Below are 17,311 nucleotides of genomic sequence, written 5' to 3' on the forward strand. Positions count from 1 at the left end.
CGGGGGAGGGGAACGGGGACGCCAATGCCATGGGGAGGGGGACACAGGGCGCGGGGGCGATGCCTTTTCCAGGCAGGGCAGTTTCCTGCTCAATCCCAAACCCTCCAGCTCCTCCATCCCGGCTCTCCTGACCCGTTTCTCTCCCCCAGGGCCGTTCCCAGGCCAGCCCTCGTTCCCCGGCCTGGCCCCCCCCGGGTACCCCCAGGCTCTGCCCCTGCCGCAGCCGCCCCCCTACCTTGACCCTGCACCTGCGTACCCCGAGGTAGGTGGGAGCCCTGTCCAGAGGGGCCCCTTACCCCTGGGACCCCTCCTGCCCATCGCCCCGGGGGAGCCCCAAAGCTCACCTGGTTCCCCTGGGCAGTGACACCCTCCATAGCCCAAGGGACCCCAAAAGCCCCGTCAGAGCCCAGCGGTGAATCCCAGGTGATTCCCTGTTCCCGCAGGCAGGTGAGAGCCCCCCGGGTGCTGGATGCACACCTGGCTGTGGGATAACACCTGCCTGACCTTGCTGACTCGGCGTTTTTCCAGCTCTACCGTCTCAGCTTCGTCCCCCTGGGCGCTGCCAGCGTCCCCCCCGTGTCCCCGGCGTACCCAGGTGCGTCCCTGTACCTGCCCCTGGCCCCGCTGGTGCCCGTGGGGGCCCTGGGCTCCCCCGTGGCCTATTTCCCGCTGGGACAGGTGTATCCACCGGGATCCGCGGTGCTGCTGGAAGGGGCATTTGACACCGGAGCCAGGCTGGGGACAGGGGGCAGCGGCGGCATCCCGGTGAGTGCAGGCGGATCTGTGGGATCTGGGGTTGGGGGGGAAGGTCTGGGACAGGTGGCACTGGCAGCATCGCCGGCAGTGCAGGTGGGTGCACACAATGGGGGGATTTGGGTGGGGAGGGAGCAGAAGATCACCTGTCCCTGGCCCAGGGGAGTCCCAGCCCCATCCCAGCTGGCCTTGGGCACTTCCAGGTGGGATTGGGGATCGCAGGTGGCTCTGGCTCACAGCCGGGCTGGGCGTGGCCAGTGATGCCCAAACCCTTGGCCATCTGACCTCACCTGTCCCCACACCTGAGCGTGGCACTTCCTGTGAGCTGGGGAGGGTCCTGCTCGCCTGGTCCCTGCTTCCCTGGGCTCCCTTGGCTCCCCTTCCCTGGAACCTGAGAGGTTCCTGCTCCCCTGGAATTCCCACCTGTGGCTCGTGGACAGGTGGAGAGCGTGTCCCCCAGGTGACAGCACAGGTGACAGCACAGGTGACAGCACAGGTGACAGCACAGGTGACAGGTGTCCCCCAGGTGTCCCACAGGTGACAGCACAGGTGACAGCACAGGTGACAGGTGTCCCACAGGTGTCCCCCAGCTCCCAGGTGCTGCAGGTGTCACAGGTGGGTCAGGGCTGAGTGTCCCACCCCCGGCCGCTGTCCCTCAGCAGGGTTTGGGGACACTGTTGTGTCCCCACAGCCCACGGGGGTTCGTGCCCGCCCTGGGAGTGACACCAACCTGAGCTGTCCCGTTTTGTGACAGTGACCTCGTCTCCCTCCTCCTCACATGACACTGACCGCGGCTGTCCCCTCCTGTGACAGTGACATCAGCTCTCTGCTGTGGCATAACCTTGTCCCCCGCTCCTGTCGTGACACTGACATTGCCTGACCCATCCTGTCGTGACAGTGACCTCGGCTGTCCCCTTGTCGTGACAGTGACCCGTCCCTCCGTTTGTGTCTTGCAGCCGCCGCCCGCCGGGTGCCCCCCGGGTGCCCCCCCCGGTGCCCGTCCCGCCCGGAGCCGCCGTCCTGCTGCCCCCACGCAAGGGGGGCTTCGGCCTGGGGGGGGCCGGGGGTGGCTTCAGCCTCTGGTGAGGGGGGGCCGGGTTTGGGGAGCCCCCCCCGCCCATCAGCACCTCCCCCCGGTACCTGGGGAGCCCCAAAGGCCGGAGAGGGGCCCCCCCGCAGGTGACACAAGTGGGTGATTGGGGGGGGGGGGGGGGTCCCGGGGGGTTCATTCACAAATTGGGGTGAGCTCAGCCCCGCCCTTTTCTCATTTACATGAAGCTCTAATTAATTAACGGCCTAATCACGCCCTGGGGAAGTGTTTCCCCTTCCACTGCCCTCTTGCCCCTGCTGAACCCATCCGGGTTTCCCTTCCTTTTGGGAAAGGTGGATTTTGGGTAGAAAACAGGCAAAATCTCCTCCCCAGAAGCGAAATTCCCTCTCCAGAGGCAAAAATCCCCTTCCCAGCAGTGGGAAGGGCACCTGAGCCCTTGCTGGCCTCACTCCAGGGGTCCCCCCTCACTCTCTCCCACCTTTCTCCTCCAGAAACGTTTATCCTGGGATTTTTTAACCCGCTCCAAGTAACCTTGGATTGTTTGCACTTCAGCTCTAATCAAAGCCATGACCGGTGCCAGGGCCGTGCTGCAGCTCCCGTGGGATCATCCCATTCCAGCCAGAACCAGGTTTAACCGATGCTTAATTAGCAAACGCTTGGTTTTAACTCAAACCTGGTGTTTTCACACCCAGATTCCTTAAATCCCAGAGGCTGGTTTCCATCTGTCCGGGGGCGTGTGGGAACTGTCAGTTAACACAGATCCGCTTGGATCGGGGACTGTTCGGGAATGGGATCGTTTGGGAGGAGGGTTATCAATGGGTTTATCAATGAGTTGCTTATCAGCGGGTTTATGAATGAGTTTTATGAATGGAACGTTTGTAGACGGATTTTTATGAATGGGATGTCTGTAAATGGGATGTGAATGAGTTTATCAGTGGGTTTATCAGTGACTCATGCGTGCATTGGTAACCAAACCTCCACAAGCTGAGGAGGAACATTTCAGGGATCCTCAATCGGGTGTTTTTCTTCTTTTTGGTTGTTATTTGATGAAAAAGGAGCTCAGATTCGACTCTGTTTTATCTTAGTATTTCACTTTAATCTGAATCCGTGTCCTGTGTGTGTGTGTGACCATCCCTGACTGTTCCCGAGCTCGGCTCTCGGACTCTCTGTGCTGCACTGAACTTGTGGAGTTTTTATACTAAAAACCAAAAATAAAATAAAGATTATTTTGAAAATTTAAATGAAGTAACAAATTTCTGTTGGGCCTCTGAGAACCCTTTTGGCTGCTGCCAGCCGGCGGTTTCCTCACTTCTTTCCTTTTTCCTGCTGGGCTGGGAACTTCCTTTTTTGGGGTTGTTATTTCAGGGGGGCTATTTGGGGTTTTTCCTGCCCTCGGGCACCCACATATTCCTTCCATGGTTGGCTTCATAAATTAAGGGAAAAACGAAATGAAAAACCAAAATCAGCCTCAACTTTAGGCAGAACCCCAGCTCCAGGGAATTTAGGTAGATCACAAGCTCCAGGAGATTCAGGCAGAACCTCAACCCCAGGGGATTTAGGCAGGTTTCCAATTTAGGTGGATCCCCAAATCCAAGGAATTTAGGCAGAGCCCCAACTCCAGAATTTAGTCAGATCCTAACTCCAGGGAATTTAGGCAGATTCCCGTCTTAGGAAAATCCCCCACCTCCAAGAAATTTCGGCAGATCCTCAGCTCCAGGATATTTAGGTAGACCCCCAACTCCAGGAAATTTGGGCAGATCCCAAATCCCCGATGCCGGGGAATTCAGGTAGCATCCTAACTTCTGAAAATTTATGTAGACCCCCAACTCCAGGGAATTTCGGGACCTGGGTGAATCCCAGGTGCGTCCTTAGATAAAATATTCCTCCTTCTCTTTGGCCGGAGCCTCCTCGGCCCGCGGGGCCACGTCCGGCTCCGGCTGCTCGTAGGTGCGGTAGGAGCCCTGGTTCCGGTACAGGTAAATCCCGATCACCACCAGCACCGTCAGCAAGGTGAGGAACACCAGGGTGATCACCACTGCGGGGGAAGCAGAGGGGAGCCCCGGTCAGCCCCGGGACGGCGGCACTGCCCCGGGGCGGAGCCGGAGGAGCGGCCTCACCTGCGATGACGGCGGTGTCGGCGTCCTCATGGCCGGGGGGGGTGGGAGCCTTCCTCAGGTACGGGGTCGTCAGGTCTTCCTCGGGACAGAGGAGAGAGGGAGGGCCTGAGCCAGGCGGAGAAGGTGGGAAGAGCCCGGAAAAGCGGCTCCAGGTGCTCACCTGCGCTCAGGTGGGGTCGCTCTCCCTCCATCGCATCGGCTCCTTCCAGGTGAAGGTTTGGAGTCCTTCAGAGCTGCCAAAAATAGCGATAAAAGCGGTAAATTCCCCACTCACTGCCCCATCGCCTGGGCCCAGGTGGGGCTGAGATCCCTCCTTCCAGTGGCTCCTTCCAGGTGAGGCTCCGGGTTCCTTCGGAACTGCCAAAAATAGGGATAAAAGCAGTGAATTCTCATGAATCTCCCCGAAAGGCTCTGCGCCAGGGGGCGGGGGGGGGGGGGGTGCGGCACCAGTAACGCACTGGTATCACTGGGACCGGGGTCGGAGCCGGGACAGGGAAGGACCAGCCCCTGACTGGATTCCCTTCCAAATTTTGAGAGCTTCAGATTGCTTGAAAGTCCTTGAAAATGCCCTAAATCCGCGGCCGGAGGTCGATGCCGCAGCCGGGACGTGGAATTGCTGGACCCACCTTGGCTGTGCCCGGTGGGGACCCCCGGGACCCCCCAAAGTGTCCCGGCGGTGGCTCCGGCGCTCGGGGCCGGGTGGCTCCGGGGCTCGGGGATTCCGTGACTCAGCGCGGTCGGGAGCGAATCAAATCTCATTTGTTTGTGGTTTATTAGAAAAGAGGAAATCGAGCGGCGGGAGCGCGGCCGCGGGTCGGGAGCGGGGCGGGGCCACGGCCGGGGGGGGCGCCGGGAATTGGGGCCGGGGGCGCCGGGAATTGGGGAAAAATGAACGTTCGGGATGGGCGGGACCCCGAGCAGGCAATGCCCGGCTCGGGCTGGCACAAGCCACCCACTCATTAAACTCCGTTTTACTTAAAACCAGCTCTGCTTTAAGCCAAACTTCTATTTAAACCCAGTTTTAATTTAAACCCAGCTTTGCTTTAAACCTGGTTTTGCTGTAAGACCAGTTCTGCTTTAAAACCAGCCCTGCATTAAACCTTGCTTTGTTTTAATCCTGTTTTACTTTAAATTTTGTTTTGCTTGAAACCCAGCTTTGCTTGAAACCAAACTCTGCATTAATCCCAGCTTTGTTTTAAACCCGATTTTGCCTTAAACGCAGCTTTGCTTTAAACCCAGCTTTTCATTGAACCCGGTTTTCTTTCCAGCTCAATTTTGCTTTAAACCTGTTTTTACTTTAGTCCCAGTTTTATGTTAAACACAGCTTTTCTTTAAACTTGGTTTTACTTTAAACTCATTTTGCTTTAAACCCAACTTTAAGTCCAGCTTCTCATTAAACCCAGCTTTGAATTAGATCTGATTTTGCTTTAAACCCAGCTTTCCTTTAAACCCAGTTTGCTTTAGACATAATTTTGCTTTAAACAGTTTTGCATTAAATCCAGTTTTGCTTTAATCCCAGCTTTGTTTTAAACTCGGTTTCGCTTTAAACACAGCTTTGAATTAAACCAAGTTTTGCTTTAAACAGTTTTGCTTTAAATCCAGTTTCACTTTAAACCCGGTTTTGCTTTAACCCAGCTGTTCATTAAACCCAGCTTTGCTGTGAAGCTCCCCCAGCAGCGCTGTCCAGGAAGCCACGGGCCTTCCCCAAAGCCAACCACGACCGTCCCAAGGAGCAGCTGCTGCTCCCGGGTGGCTTCAGAGCGGAAACTGGGTCTGACTTCCCCAAAAGAGATCGGGATTTAAGAGAAAAAGAGGAAAAGGCGCCGCTGGATGGAACGGGAGCTGGTCCGAGCCTCAGGGAGGGATTCTTGGGAAGAGTCTGGCACTGCTGGTGGGAAACACAAACCCGTTCTGTGCCCAGCTCCCGAAAAACAGAATGCTGGGACCCACAGCACCCAAAAACCAGAATCCTGGGACTCACCAAAGGTCTAAACCCAGTTTTATCTGAGGAAAGGTTTGATTTCCATCAAACCATCCGTGGTCATGGAGGTGGAGCTCCTCGTGCTCTGTCCGGGGGCAGGGATGCTCCCTGTGGATGGCCCTCGCTGCTCCCGCCTTGGGATGGTGGGAAGGAACTCCCCAAAGCCCAGCGGGAAGGATCCGGTGCTTCCCAGCGCGGAAATCCACGGGGAGTTTGGCGGTGCCAGGCCGGGATGCAGCCCGGAAGAGGGGGCTGGCAGCGGGAGTGAATCATCCCCAGCACGCCGCATCCCGATGGATTTCCATGGGTTTTTAAAGCAGGGTTGTGAAAAGCCCTCATCTTCCTCATTCCTGCGCTCCGGCCGAGCGGCTCGAGAGCCGCTCCCGAGGGAACCCAACCCCGCTCCGCTGCTCTGACCCCCAAAACTCCTTCAAGGAGCGCTGGGGCTGCAGCCCCCCATTCCCATCCCCATTCCCATGCGCATTCCTGGTGTCCGGAGGACAGGATGAGCAAACCACCCCCACAGGGATTTTTTATGGGGTGCTTGGCAGTGCCTTCACAGCCCCCCCGTTCCCATCCCACTTCCATTCCCATTCCCGGCGGATGGAGGATGGGATCAGCAAACGTCTCCACGGGCTTCTTTTTGGGGTGCTCAGCAGCGCCTTCCCAGCCCCCCCTTCCCCTCCCCAGCGGACGGAGGACGGGATTTGCTGCTCACCCTCATTTCTTCTCCGTCACCTTGCCATGATCCCCTGGGATCAGCACTTTGCTCCCCGTTTCCCCCTCAGCTTTCCTGCCGGATTTCCTGTTTTCAGCCTCTCCCTGTGGCAGGATCCGGCCTTTTCCCTCCCCTCCCACCCCAAATCCAGCTGGAAAATGCCCGGCCGAGCCCCGACATTCCGGCTTCACCCCAAACCAGCTGCACAGCCCGGCCCTCACTGCGGGGCTCCGGTGCCTCCGTGTCCAAAACCCCGTGCCTGGCGCACCCACCCCCTCCGAGCCCCCCCAGGGAACGGGAATTCCGGGGGGGCATCCCGGGACCCGGGTCCCGCTCCTCCAGCTCTTACCTGCCGGCACCATGTGCGGCTCCAGGTGCAGGCGTTGCCCAGGTGGAGGCGTTGCCCTTTCCCTACCTCACCTTTCCAGTTCGGCTGGAATGAGGACCAGCCCCCGGGATTCCTCCTCCGTTAACCCCTCGCTGGCTGCGGAGCCAAACCCTCACCCCGGCGACCGCGAATGGGGCTTTGTGTGGGAATGGGGGAATTCCGGATCACGGGAGGGGAAAATTGGGATGTTTGGGGGCTTTTTGGCATGACGGCGCATTTTCCGGGAGCTGGTGGAACAGGCTCGACGCCTTCTCCCTGAGTCACGGGTGTTGGAGGGGAGGGGAGAGAGTGACAACCCCCAACCCCCCGCACGCAGCCACCCCAAACCCGCCGGTGGGGATCCCCCCCGGACCCCTCCGCAATCCCAGATAGAGATTTGGGATTTTGCCACCTTTTCCACCTTTATTTCGGACGGGACGGGGGCTGGGAAATGCATCCTGGGGAATGAATTTGGGGAAGACGCCGCATTTCCCGTGGGATCACAGGGCGCTGAGGAACTCGGGGGGGTCCTGGGGGAGGTCTGCAGCACCTGAGGGATCCCGGCTCGTGTCCTGGCTCGTGTCCTGCTCCGGTGTCCCGGAACAGCCCTGGGAGAGACACGGGGGTGACACGGGCACCTCGTGATTCCGTTAAACCCCACCTGAAAGTGAACCCCCCCGCCCCATTGCAGCCGGCTGGGTTGGAGATCCCGAGGGGGAACGGCCGTTCCCGGGGCCCGACGCCGCGGGGAGGGGCAGGTCCAGCCCCACCTGCAGCACAGAGTGTCCTCCGGGCCGGGTTTGTCCCCCGGGCCGGCCCCGTGTCCCCACGTCCCGCCCGGGGGTCCCCCCGGCCAGGAATCCCCCTGTGCGAGCTCCCCGCTCCCACCCCTGGCGTCTCCCAGAACTTCCCACCTGAGTTTTGCCCACCTTTGGCTCGATATCCGTCACCTCCGCGCTGTCCCCGGTGTCACCGCGCTGTGCCGTGTCACCGCCGAGCTGGCACGGCTCCCGGGGACGCGCCGGTGCCGCCGCCGCGGGCCCGAGGACATCGCCGGGGACAGCAGCGGTGGGGGACGGTGGCACCGCGGGACGTGCCTGACCCTCGGCGCTGGTGGCCGTGCTGTCCCCTGCCGTGCCCGTGGCTTTTCCCGGCTCTGGGGACGCGGTGCCGGTGGCCTGGGCAATGGCCTCGGATAAAATCAGTGACGCCAGGGAGGTGGCGATGCCCTCGGGCCCCCCCCGCGCCCCGCTGTCGCCCCCCGGCTCCGGACCCCCGCTGGAGGGGTCGGCCCCCGGCTCCGCGGCTGTCGCCGATGCCTCCCGACCAGGGGACAGAGAGCGGGGGTCGGAGATGGTCTCCGGAGTCTCCTCGCTGGACACCGACACCGTCACCGATGTCTCCTGCTCCGGGGACGCCTTGTCGTGGCCGGGGCCGGGCTCCTCCGTCTCCTCGCTGGACACCGACGCCGTGTCCAGAGACCCCCCGCTGGCGGGCGAAGCCGGGGGGGGCCCGGGGGAAACAGCCCCCAGGTCCCCGTTGGAGGTGGCATCGGTGGCAGCACTGTCCCCGCCGGGGGACCCCAGTGTCACCTCCGCGTCCACCACGGGCGCCTTGTCCGGGCAGGGGAACATGGCCGGGGGGCTCACGGGCGAGGAGATGACCAGCGAGCGGCGGTTGCTGGGGGGGGAGGACACAGAGGGGTTCAGCTTGGGGTGTCCCCAAGCGTCCTTGGGGTGTCACTGGCCCAGCTTGCAGGTGACGCTGCCCCATCCAGCGGGACCCGGATTAACTCCCCAGGACCACCAAAAGCACGCTCAGCCCCTCTTTGGCAGACGCCCACCCGCCCCAGGGCTTTGGGACCGGACTCCATCACATTTGTGGGGGTTGGGGGCGATTTGTCCCCTTAGCCCCCGCCGTCCCCTCAGCTCCCCCAGGTGTTACCTGGGGACACCTTTGATGATGAAGACCTTGCTCGAGTGCTGCTTCTCCAGTTTGCTCATCACCTCGTACAGGTCTCGGTTGAGCTGGGGAGGGAGGACACAGGAACACTTCAGGGGGCCCCCAGGTGCCCCTCATCATCCGGGGGCTCAGCAGGGCCCCCAACACCTGGGGACACCCCGAACACTCTCGGGCTGCTCTGAATGAATTAAATGAAGAGTGAGGACTCTGGGGGTGTGGGAGGCAGCACCGGCGTAGCCACCTGGGGACACCTGGGGGGGCCTGGGGAGGCCTGGGGACACCTGGGGAAGCCTGGTGCTGCCAGGGGGTGGGGGAGGTGTTTTGAGGTGCCCTCCCCACCTTGCTCATCTCCTTGTAGAAGACGTCACGGAGGTTGGAGATGTTCTGGAAAACGGTGACGTAGCAGGCGATGCGGCTGCGGGGGGACACCAGAGGGGTCTGGGGGTGCCCACGATGTCCCACGGAGGGGATACCAGAGGGGTCTGGGGGTGCTCACCCACGTCCCACCCGCATCCAACTCCGTGGACCCCACAGGGAAGGGGGATGGCCCCCTCAGGGCCACCCCATGGATGCTGTGGAGTTGCCACCTCCCACTGTCACAGGCCCCCGTGGCCAATGTCCCCCAGGATCCCCGATGTGTCCCCAGGGTGGACTTCGAGGAGAGACCCAGGCCAATTCTTCCCTGCCATGGGGGGAACTCACCCTCCCGATGGCACCTGTGCCCAGCCCGTATCCCCCAGCCCCACGATGTCCCCCTGCCCCTGCAGAGTCCCCCAGCCCCACGATGTCCCCAGCCCCCGATCCGTGATGTCCCCAAACCCTTGCGATGTCTCCCAGCCCCGTGATATCCCCAGCCTGGCAACCCCCACCGTGACCTCCAGCCCCACGATGTCCGAAATCCCTGCAGCGTCCCCCCAGCCCCCGAATGTCCCCGAGTCCCCGCGATGCCCCCAGCCCCTGTGAGAGCCCCATACCTGCCGTACAGGACCGGAAGCTCCTCCCGCAGGTCCCTGTTCAGGTCCTCAAACACCGCCTGGGCTTTGTTGAACTCCTCCTCAGCCTGCGGGGAGGGACACGGGGGGGCCGTGGCTTTGTCCGCACGGCCGGGGGACTGTCCCCGCATGGGGACTGTGCCGGGGGGTCCCAGGGGGTCCCAACCTTGGCGATTTTGGCCTCATCCTTTTTCTTGGCGCTCTGCAGAGCCTCCAGGTGGTGCCGGGCACTGTCGTAGTCCACGAGCTTTCGACCCCTCTTGGCGATGCGCTCCTGGGGGGCGACAGGTCAGCCAGGACCCCCCCCGTTCCCCCTGTCCCCAACCCCGCCCGGCCGCGCAGGGGGGCACCTTGAAGTCCCCGAACTGAGCCAGGTAATTCTCCATGAGCCGCAGGGCTTGGTCGGCCAACTTCGCCTCGTAGTCGTCCCACAGGAGGTCATTGCTCTGGGGGGACAGGGACAGAGGTGACACCCGGGACCCTCCAAACCCCTGGGACAGGGGCAGAGGTGACACCCGGCACCCTCCAACCCTCCCGGACAGGGACAGAGGTGACACCCGGGACCCTCCAAACCCCTGGGACAGGGGCAGAGGTGACACCCGGGACCCTCCAACCCCCCCAGGCTTCAAGGGGACCCTTGGGGACACGCCGGGCTCACGTCGGCGATGGCTCGGAGCTCCTCGTGCCCGTCCCACTCAGGGCTGTAAATCTCCTGCAGCGTCTCGGCCACCTTGCGGGAGCTCTCGTGCATCACTGGGGGCACAGATAGCGGCCATTACCCCTTATCGATTATTTGTTATCGCTATTAATTAATTCGTTGTTGCCTGATGTTATTTATTAGCCCGGGTATGTTGTTCTAAATTATTTATTTTCTCTTTATTATCCCAGATATAACACATATATCCGATAGATGATATATGTATTATCTGCTTGTTTTCTATTTAATATCCCATATATAATATATATCCCATATACATCTATTTATTACCTATTATCCCACATACAGTATTTTTATTATTATTGTATCTTTAATATCTCTTTAGTATCTATTATTTATATTTTTATTATCTCTCTGTTACTTTTATCTCTTTATTATCCCATGTTTTTCATATATGAGATATAAATCCATGTTGTATATCTCGTATATGTAAGATATATAATATATATCTCATATATAATATATTTATTATCTATTATCCCACCTACAGTATTTTTATTATCTATTTTCTCTTTATTATCTATTTGTAGCTTACCATCTATTTATCCTCAATATTTCTTTCGATTTATTATTTCTTCTGATTTAATAATGATTCTTTATTAATAATCGATTTATTATGAGCATGATTTATCTCCTCTGATATTCCTTATTTATTATCCCGGCTCACAGACCCAGCGAGGCTCCCCCCGAGCCCTTCCCTGTTCCCGGGTTTTCCTGGGACGTTTGGGGTCGGTCCCGCACCTCTCACGGCTCCCACGAACCCCTTGAGGTCCTTGTAGAGTTTGTGCCCCTCGTTCTGCAAAACACGGCGGCGAGGAGGGGTCAGGGCTGTCCCCGGGGCTGGGGGGGCACAGAGACCCCCGGGCAGGGTCGGGGTGTCCCCAGTGTCCCCGCTGTCCCCCTGTCACCTGCTGCAGGTGGAAGTTGTAGGCGCTCTGCTCGAACTGCTCGTCTTTGGTTTCCACCGTTTTGCCCAATTTTTGCAAAACCTGTGACGGAGAGAGAGGGGAGGAGCGCCCACCACACCCCGGGGTCACGGGGCTGTGCCCCCCAAAACCCCCTGAGGGGCTGCCGAGGATCCGGCAGGGCAGGATTTATGTGGAAATGCAAAATTTCGGTGGGTCCCCCAGTGCTTTTGTTCTTTTCAGGAAAACAGTGAATTTTTGGGTGCCAACCCATCCCCTCCCGCCCCCCCCAAACCCTATGGGTGCAGTCCTGTGCACCCCAAAACACCCTGAGCCCCGACTGTGGGGCACAGGGGACACCATGAGGAGGATGAGGAGGGTCTGAGGCTGAAGGAGAGGGGAGAGATTTGGGGTGTCCAGGCTGAGCCTCCTGGGAAGAGGCTGAGTCTGGACTGGGGCAGTTTTGGGGTGACCAGGAAGCGATTCAGCCCCCCTGGGAAGAGACTGGGCCAGGCATGAAGGAGTTTTGGGGTGCCCAGGAAGAGGGTGACCCTCCGGAAAATGACTGAAGCCAGATGGGGGGAAATTCAGGATGTCCAGGACAGGCTGATCCGCCCCCCCCCGCCCCCCCCCAGAAGAGGCTGGGGCCAGGCAGGAGGGACTTTTGGGGTGTCCACAAAGAGCTTGATCCCCACAGGAAGAGGCCAGGGCTGGGAGCAGGGAGCTTTGGAGTGTCCAGGAAGAGGTCGGGGCCGGCCGGGAGGGAGATTTGCGTGTGCGGGAAGCAGCCGGAGCCTGGCCCGGGATGATTGAGCCCTGGAGAGCCCAATTTAGCACCGAGCCTGGCCAGGAAACCCGGGAAGGGAGGGTTTGAGGGGGGGTCTTTGTGTCGGCCTAAAATGGGAGTCACGGCTGCTTTTTTGGGCAGAGAAAAGGAAAGAGCCCCCTCTCCCTCCCCCCGAGGTGCCCCCCTGCAGCTGAGAATTGCCCTGCTCGTGCCGCTTCCGCAGCCCTTCCCCCCCATTTCCTGTGGGGCCGGTGCCGATCTCACCAGCATTCCTGGGACCACTGGCCACGCCGGGTCCTGCTGGGCACCGTCACCCCCAGCCAGACCACAGGGACCCTGTGCCATCACCCCACAGCCCCCCCATAACCTCTACAAGGCATTTTGGGTGGAAAACCCCCCATGACTAGAGAAGCCGAAGTATCTTGGGGAGCTCTGGGAGATGCCATCATCCAAAGCCTTGGAGCAACGATGACGTTGACCCAGAAACCCCCGAATTCCCACCCTCTGACCACCCAAAGGTGCCGAGCGGTGCCATTTGAGCCCCCTCGAGAGCCCTGTGGTGGGAAAGGACAAATCCAGTAAAAGCTGGGATCTGGGGGTGGGTGGCACCTCCGTACCTTCTCCTGGGCGCGGCTGAAGCGCTTCTGGACCTGCCTGGCGAAGAGCCCGGCGCTGCCGCTCCTGCCCTCGGCCATGGCCCCGGCCCGGCCCCGCCCGCGGCCCCGGAGCTGCCGTTGGAGGGTTTTGATGGAGGAAGTTGGAGGCAAGGCCAGGCAGCATCCGCTGCGCACCCCGGAACCCCCGGAAAGGCTCCCCCGGCGCCTGGCACAGGGCTGGGGCACAGGGCTGGGGGCCATGGAGGATCCGGCGCTGGGAGGGATCCACAAGGATCATCGAGGCGGCTCTTGGCCCTGCACAGGACAACCCCAAAAGTCCACAGACAACAAAATCCTAATGCTCAAGACTCTCGTCAGAAAGGTCCCTGACCTCTCGGATCAGGGAATAACCAGAGTTGGAAGGGACCCACAAGGAATATCAAGGTCACCTCTTGGTTCTGCAAAAGACAGCCCCAAAGATGCCCAAAATCCCAGTGTCCAAGAGCGGTGTCCAAGTGCTCCCTGATGTCCGGAATCATGGAACCATGGATATCCTGACTTGGAAGGGCCCACTGGGAATAAAGAAATGTGGAACATCTGGAGTTGGATAAGACACAAGCTGTGCGTCCAAATCTTGGCCCTACACAGGACAATCCCAAAAAACTCATTAATCCACAAATCCCAACTTTTTAGCCCTAAAATGAGTCTACAGCCCTTTGTGCCACAACTGGGGGCTCAGCTTTGGATTGGGGTGTCCCTGCGTGGGGCGGAGCCGTTGCCGCTGTCCCTCGCCGTGTGCCCTTGGTGCTGATAGAACCAACACGGGATCATTTGGAGATTGTGTCCCTGTGAAATCTCGTGTTTTCCTTGGAGATAAGGGCAGAACGGCAGCAGCGGCTTTTTACTTCCTCCATTTTTCTTTACCTGGGTGAGCCCATGACCCCCATGGTCCCAAATGCTGTTTGCCAATGCCTGTCCCTCGAGGGCCAAAGTTCCCCCCCCCAAACAGCCTCAATGTGGAGTTGAAGGGGTAAAAAAGGACACCGTTTTGGCCAGAACTCCGGGCTTTATTTCAAACCGTGGCGCTGCTTCATTTAGCCCCAAAGTCAGGCCCCGGGGAGGCCGAGCCCCGGCCCTGCTCCAGCGCTGGCTGTGCCGCGGGCTTGGCGAGGGGCTGGAGGTCGTGCCCCGTTTGTGCCTCGATTTCCCCAGGCCAGCAACGCTGCGGCTCCATTCGGGTGCTGGATCAGACTCTGGGACCGTCCCACAAATCAAGGCCACGGAGAGCCGCAGCCGAGGCCCCCCGGGGCCGAGACCGGGACAACCTCGGGACACGGCTCCGGGACACGGGAGCAGGAAGGTGCCGGCGCGGGGCGGCGTCTGCGCGGGAGCCGGAGCCGAGGGACGCTCGGGGTGTCCGTGGGGTGCCTCGGCCTCGGCGCCGTGTGTGCTTTGGCAGAGGGGCCAAGGCCGCTCGCTGGGGCCGCGGCACCTGCTTCCCTTCCCGCGCCTCCTCCCGCGGCCCCGTTAAAGCGCCCGCGGGGCAGCGCCTCGGTCCCGCCGTGGACACCGCGCTCCAGGATGATGCTGCAGCTCGTGCTCCTCGCCGCCCTCGCCCTCTGCGGTGAGTCCCGCCCGGAGCCTTCGGCCTCGGCACCTCCTGACACCCTCCCTGACCCCGCCGCTGGGGACTCACGCCGTCCCTCTGTCCCCAGGGCGCTGCTCCGAGCTCGATCTCGATGGGATGCAGCGGGTGGTCGGTGGGACCGAGGCGCGCTCGCACGCCTGGCCCTACCAGGTGAGTCCTGCCGGGGTCCCAAGGGCGATCCCGGGGCTCTCCTCGCCCCGGCACCCTGCGCTGAGCCCCCCCTGCCCGTGTCTCGCCCCCTCCCCAGATCTCCCTCCAGTATTACTCCGGGGGCAGCTGGCACCACACCTGCGGGGGCTCCCTCATCCGCAGGAACTGGGTGATGACCGCCGCCCACTGCGTGAACAAGTGAGCAGGGCGGGCCCCCTCCTTCCTCTCGGGAAAGCTCCTTTCCCCCAAAACCCTTTCCAAGGAGAAAGTCCGGCCGCCCCAAGCCGCAGCGCAGCCGCCCTTGGAGGGCTTTTGGGCTCCTCCGGCAGGGGCTCCACGGGGCTGTTTCGGGAGCATCCTCTCCCTGCTCTGACCCTTCCGCAGCAGCTCACGCTTGGAATGACCGTACTTTGGGGCTGAAGGAGTGTTTTTGCACCTTCCCGGCAGTAACATGAACTACCGTGTGGTGGCCGGCGAGCACAACCTCAACAGGAACGAGGGCAGCGAGCAGATCTTCAGCGTCAGCAAGATCATCGTCCACCCCTACTGGAACAGCAACAACGTGGCCGCGGGGTAAGGCCCGCGGGAGGGGACCTGGGGGGAGCCCGGCCGGGATCCGGCCCGGGGGTCCTTGTAACATCCTCTCCCTCCCCGCCGCAGCTACGACATCGCCCTGTTCCGCCTGAGCGGCTCCGCCACCCTGAACAGCGCCGTGCAGCTGGCGGTGCTGCCCCAGGAGGGCACCATCCTGCCCAACAACTACCCCTGCTACATCACCGGCTGGGGGCTCACCCGCAGTGAGTGACGGGCTCCCCCCGCCCCAAATTCCCCCGAGGCTGGGCGACGCCGGCAGCCCAGGGAGCTCTCGGAGCGCTTGGCCGCCCCAGGAGGCTTCGCTCGGGGCACGCAGGTGCCCAGCGCCGGCTGGGGCCGCGCCGAGCTTTGGGGGGACGGACGGGGCCGGGGGGCTGGGCGGGGGCCGCGGCTCTGCTTTCTTTGGCCGGGCCGTTGCGGGCTCCGGCGGCTGCGAGCCGCCGCTGACCGGCGCCGGCTCCGTGCAGCCAACGGGCAGCTGTCCAGCGTCCTGCTCCAGGCCTACCTGCCCGTCGTGGACTACCAGACCTGCTCCAGCCCGTCCTACTGGGGCTCCACCGTCAAGAACACCATGGTGTGCGCCGGCGACGACGGCGTGCGCTCCGGCTGCCAGGTCCGGCCCCGCGCCCCGCGCTGCCCCCCGGCACCCCCGGCGCCCCCCGCAGCCCCGGCTCACGCCGCTCCTCGCTCCGCAGGGCGATTCCGGCGGTCCCCTGCACTGCGCCGTCAATGGCCAGTACCAGGTGCACGGCGTCACCAGCTTCGTGTCCAGCCTGGGCTGCAACGTCCTGCGCAAACCCACCGTGTTCACCCGCGTCTCCGCCTACGTCTCCTGGATCAACAGCGTAAGGCGGCCGGGCCGGGCCGGGCCGGGCCGGGGCTCAGCCCCAGCGCTCTCGGGGCACCTCTGCGCCGGCCCCGGCCCCGCGCGGCTCAGCCCGGCCCTTTCTCCCTTCCAGGTGATCGCCCAGAACTGAGCAGAGCGGGACAAGCGCCCGCTCGCCCTCGCCCACGGACATCCCCTGACTCCCCCGCGCCGCGCTCCGGCCTTCTCGCCCCCGAGCCGGGGCCAATAAAATCTCTCTTCCCGTCTCTGTGCCTCGCTGCTGCCTTGTCCCGCGCCCGCCGATCCTTCCTCCTCCGGCCCGGCATCCTCCTCCGCTCCCATGCCCCGCACCATCCCTTGCCCGCCTCCTCCTCCTCCTCCTCGCCCCTCAGGGAAGAGCCCTGGGCAGCAGGAACCGGCTCCGAGCTGTCGGGGCAGCCCGAGCGTCTGTGAGATGCTGGCAGAGGGGGGGGAAACGCTGCAAATCCCCTTCCTGGGCAGCAAGGCGCATCCTTGGGAATGCGGGGGACACCCAGAGGATACGGGGCCGTCCCATCGCGATTTTCCCTGACACTCGCTCCGTTTCTCTTCCCAAACGGACCTCCTTGGCCATGAGAGATGCCGGGTTCGGGGACTGTCACCTCCTCGTCCCTCAGCTGCATCCTGCGGCTGTGCCACAACCCCCCAGCCCGGGGGCAAACCGCCAGCACCAACGTGCCCCAAACACCCAGTTTACGCCCAAAACAGACGCCACTGCATGGATCCAGTGGCCCCTGGGGGTTCCTCTCACCCCTTTGTCGTGTCCTGCTGAACAAAACACCCAAGGACAGCAAGATGGCCCTCCCAGCACCGGGGTGGCCGCAGGAGCGGTGGCTGCACCTGGCACTGCTGAAGCCCCTCGAGGGCTGTGTCCACTTCTGCCCCTCCCAACAAGAAAAACACTTGAGGAGGAGCTGGACCATGTCTGGAGAAGGAAACAGAGCTGGGGAAGGGGCTGGAGCAGCTGAGGGAGCTGGGGAGGCTCAGCCTGGAGCAAAGGAGGCTCAGGGGGGACCTTGTGGCTCTGCACAAGTCCCTGACAGGAGGGGGCAGCCGGGGGGGGGGTCGGGCTCTGCTGGCAGGGAACAGGGACAGGAGGAGAGGGAA

At 61.7% G+C, this 17,311-nt stretch overlaps 4 protein-coding genes across 8 annotated transcripts in view; 2 read left to right on the plus strand and 2 right to left on the minus strand.

Moving 5' to 3' along the window:
* The window catches only part of DAZAP2 (DAZ associated protein 2), an 8,188-nt gene extending 5,143 nt beyond the window's left edge, over positions 1 to 3,045 (plus strand). The window contains 4 exon segments of the mRNA XM_042020585.1: positions 9 to 262; positions 529 to 765; positions 1,710 to 1,739; positions 1,741 to 3,045. Coding sequence (XP_041876519.1) covers positions 9 to 262; positions 529 to 765; positions 1,710 to 1,739; positions 1,741 to 1,839 — 620 coding nt within the window. The 3' untranslated portion in view covers positions 1,840 to 3,045.
* Positions 2,875 to 7,069, minus strand: LOC121660973 (small cell adhesion glycoprotein). 5 transcript variants are annotated; one of them, XM_042020593.1, is made up of 4 exons: positions 6,970 to 7,069; positions 4,082 to 4,154; positions 3,922 to 3,996; positions 2,875 to 3,839 (listed from the first exon to the last, which is right to left on the minus strand). In XM_042020593.1, exons 2-4 carry the CDS (start codon positions 4,110 to 4,112, stop codon positions 3,673 to 3,675), a joined length of 273 nt encoding a protein of 90 aa, XP_041876527.1. In that variant the 5' UTR covers positions 4,113 to 4,154; positions 6,970 to 7,069; the 3' UTR covers positions 2,875 to 3,672. The 5 variants fall into 5 exon arrangements, with proteins under 5 accessions (XP_041876527.1, XP_041876526.1, XP_041876528.1 ...); XM_042020592.1 differs by having other exon boundaries at positions 4,082 to 4,278; positions 6,970 to 6,986; XM_042020594.1 differs by lacking the exon at positions 6,970 to 7,069 and adding an exon at positions 6,621 to 6,721.
* A 321-nt stretch (positions 7,070 to 7,390) lies between these two features.
* On the minus strand, positions 7,391 to 13,087 carry BIN2 (bridging integrator 2). The gene is made up of 11 exons (XM_042020597.1): positions 12,969 to 13,087; positions 11,568 to 11,648; positions 11,401 to 11,455; positions 10,600 to 10,694; positions 10,292 to 10,387; positions 10,108 to 10,215; positions 9,924 to 10,009; positions 9,289 to 9,364; positions 8,932 to 9,014; positions 7,917 to 8,667; positions 7,391 to 7,595 (listed from the first exon to the last, which is right to left on the minus strand). Exons 1-11 carry the CDS (start codon positions 13,044 to 13,046, stop codon positions 7,488 to 7,490), a joined length of 1,617 nt encoding a protein of 538 aa, XP_041876531.1. The 5' UTR covers positions 13,047 to 13,087; the 3' UTR covers positions 7,391 to 7,487.
* Positions 13,088 to 14,528: 1,441 nt separating this feature from the next.
* Positions 14,529 to 16,431, plus strand: CELA1 (chymotrypsin like elastase 1). The gene is made up of 8 exons (XM_042020605.1): positions 14,529 to 14,571; positions 14,663 to 14,745; positions 14,843 to 14,943; positions 15,193 to 15,318; positions 15,406 to 15,542; positions 15,807 to 15,952; positions 16,035 to 16,184; positions 16,299 to 16,431. The coding sequence occupies exons 1-8, from the start codon at positions 14,529 to 14,531 to the stop codon at positions 16,314 to 16,316; spliced, it is 804 nt and encodes a 267-aa protein (XP_041876539.1). The 3' UTR covers positions 16,317 to 16,431.
* The last annotated feature ends 880 nt before the right edge of the window (positions 16,432 to 17,311 follow it).

Source organism: Corvus kubaryi, unplaced genomic scaffold (assembly GCF_017639235.1).
Source record: "Corvus kubaryi isolate FWS band 111438036 unplaced genomic scaffold, C.kubaryi_AGA036_p1.0 37027, whole genome shotgun sequence".
Classification (NCBI taxonomy): Eukaryota; Metazoa; Chordata; class Aves; order Passeriformes; family Corvidae; genus Corvus; species Corvus kubaryi.

Bases quoted from the DNA above. Each gene is read 5' to 3' on its own strand.
- LOC121660973 (XM_042020593.1), bottom strand. From the start codon at position 4,112: ATGGAGGGAGAGCGACCCCACCTGAGCGCAG. The intron at 3,997-4,081 runs GTGAGCACCTGG...GTCCCGAGGAAG, and splicing joins GCGACCCCACCTGAGCGCAG to ACCTGACGACCCCGTACCTG. The intron at 3,840-3,921 runs GTGAGGCCGCTC...CTTCCCCCGCAG, and splicing joins CGACACCGCCGTCATCGCAG to TGGTGATCACCCTGGTGTTC.
- CELA1 (XM_042020605.1), top strand. From the start codon at position 14,529: ATGATGCTGCAGCTCGTGCTCCTCGCCGCCCTCGCCCTCTGCG. The intron at 14,572-14,662 runs GTGAGTCCCGCC...CTCTGTCCCCAG, and splicing joins CGCCGCCCTCGCCCTCTGCG to GGCGCTGCTCCGAGCTCGAT. The intron at 14,746-14,842 runs GTGAGTCCTGCC...CCCCCTCCCCAG, and splicing joins CGCACGCCTGGCCCTACCAG to ATCTCCCTCCAGTATTACTC.
- BIN2 (XM_042020597.1), bottom strand. From the start codon at position 13,046: ATGGCCGAGGGCAGGAGCGGCAGCGCCGGGCTCTTCGCCAGGCAGGTC. The intron at 11,456-11,567 runs GTGACAGGGGGA...CGTGTTTTGCAG, and splicing joins ACAACTTCCACCTGCAGCAG to AACGAGGGGCACAAACTCTA. The intron at 9,015-9,288 runs GTGGGGAGGGCA...CTCCCTCCCCAG, and splicing joins TCTACAAGGAGATGAGCAAG to CTCAACCGAGACCTGTACGA.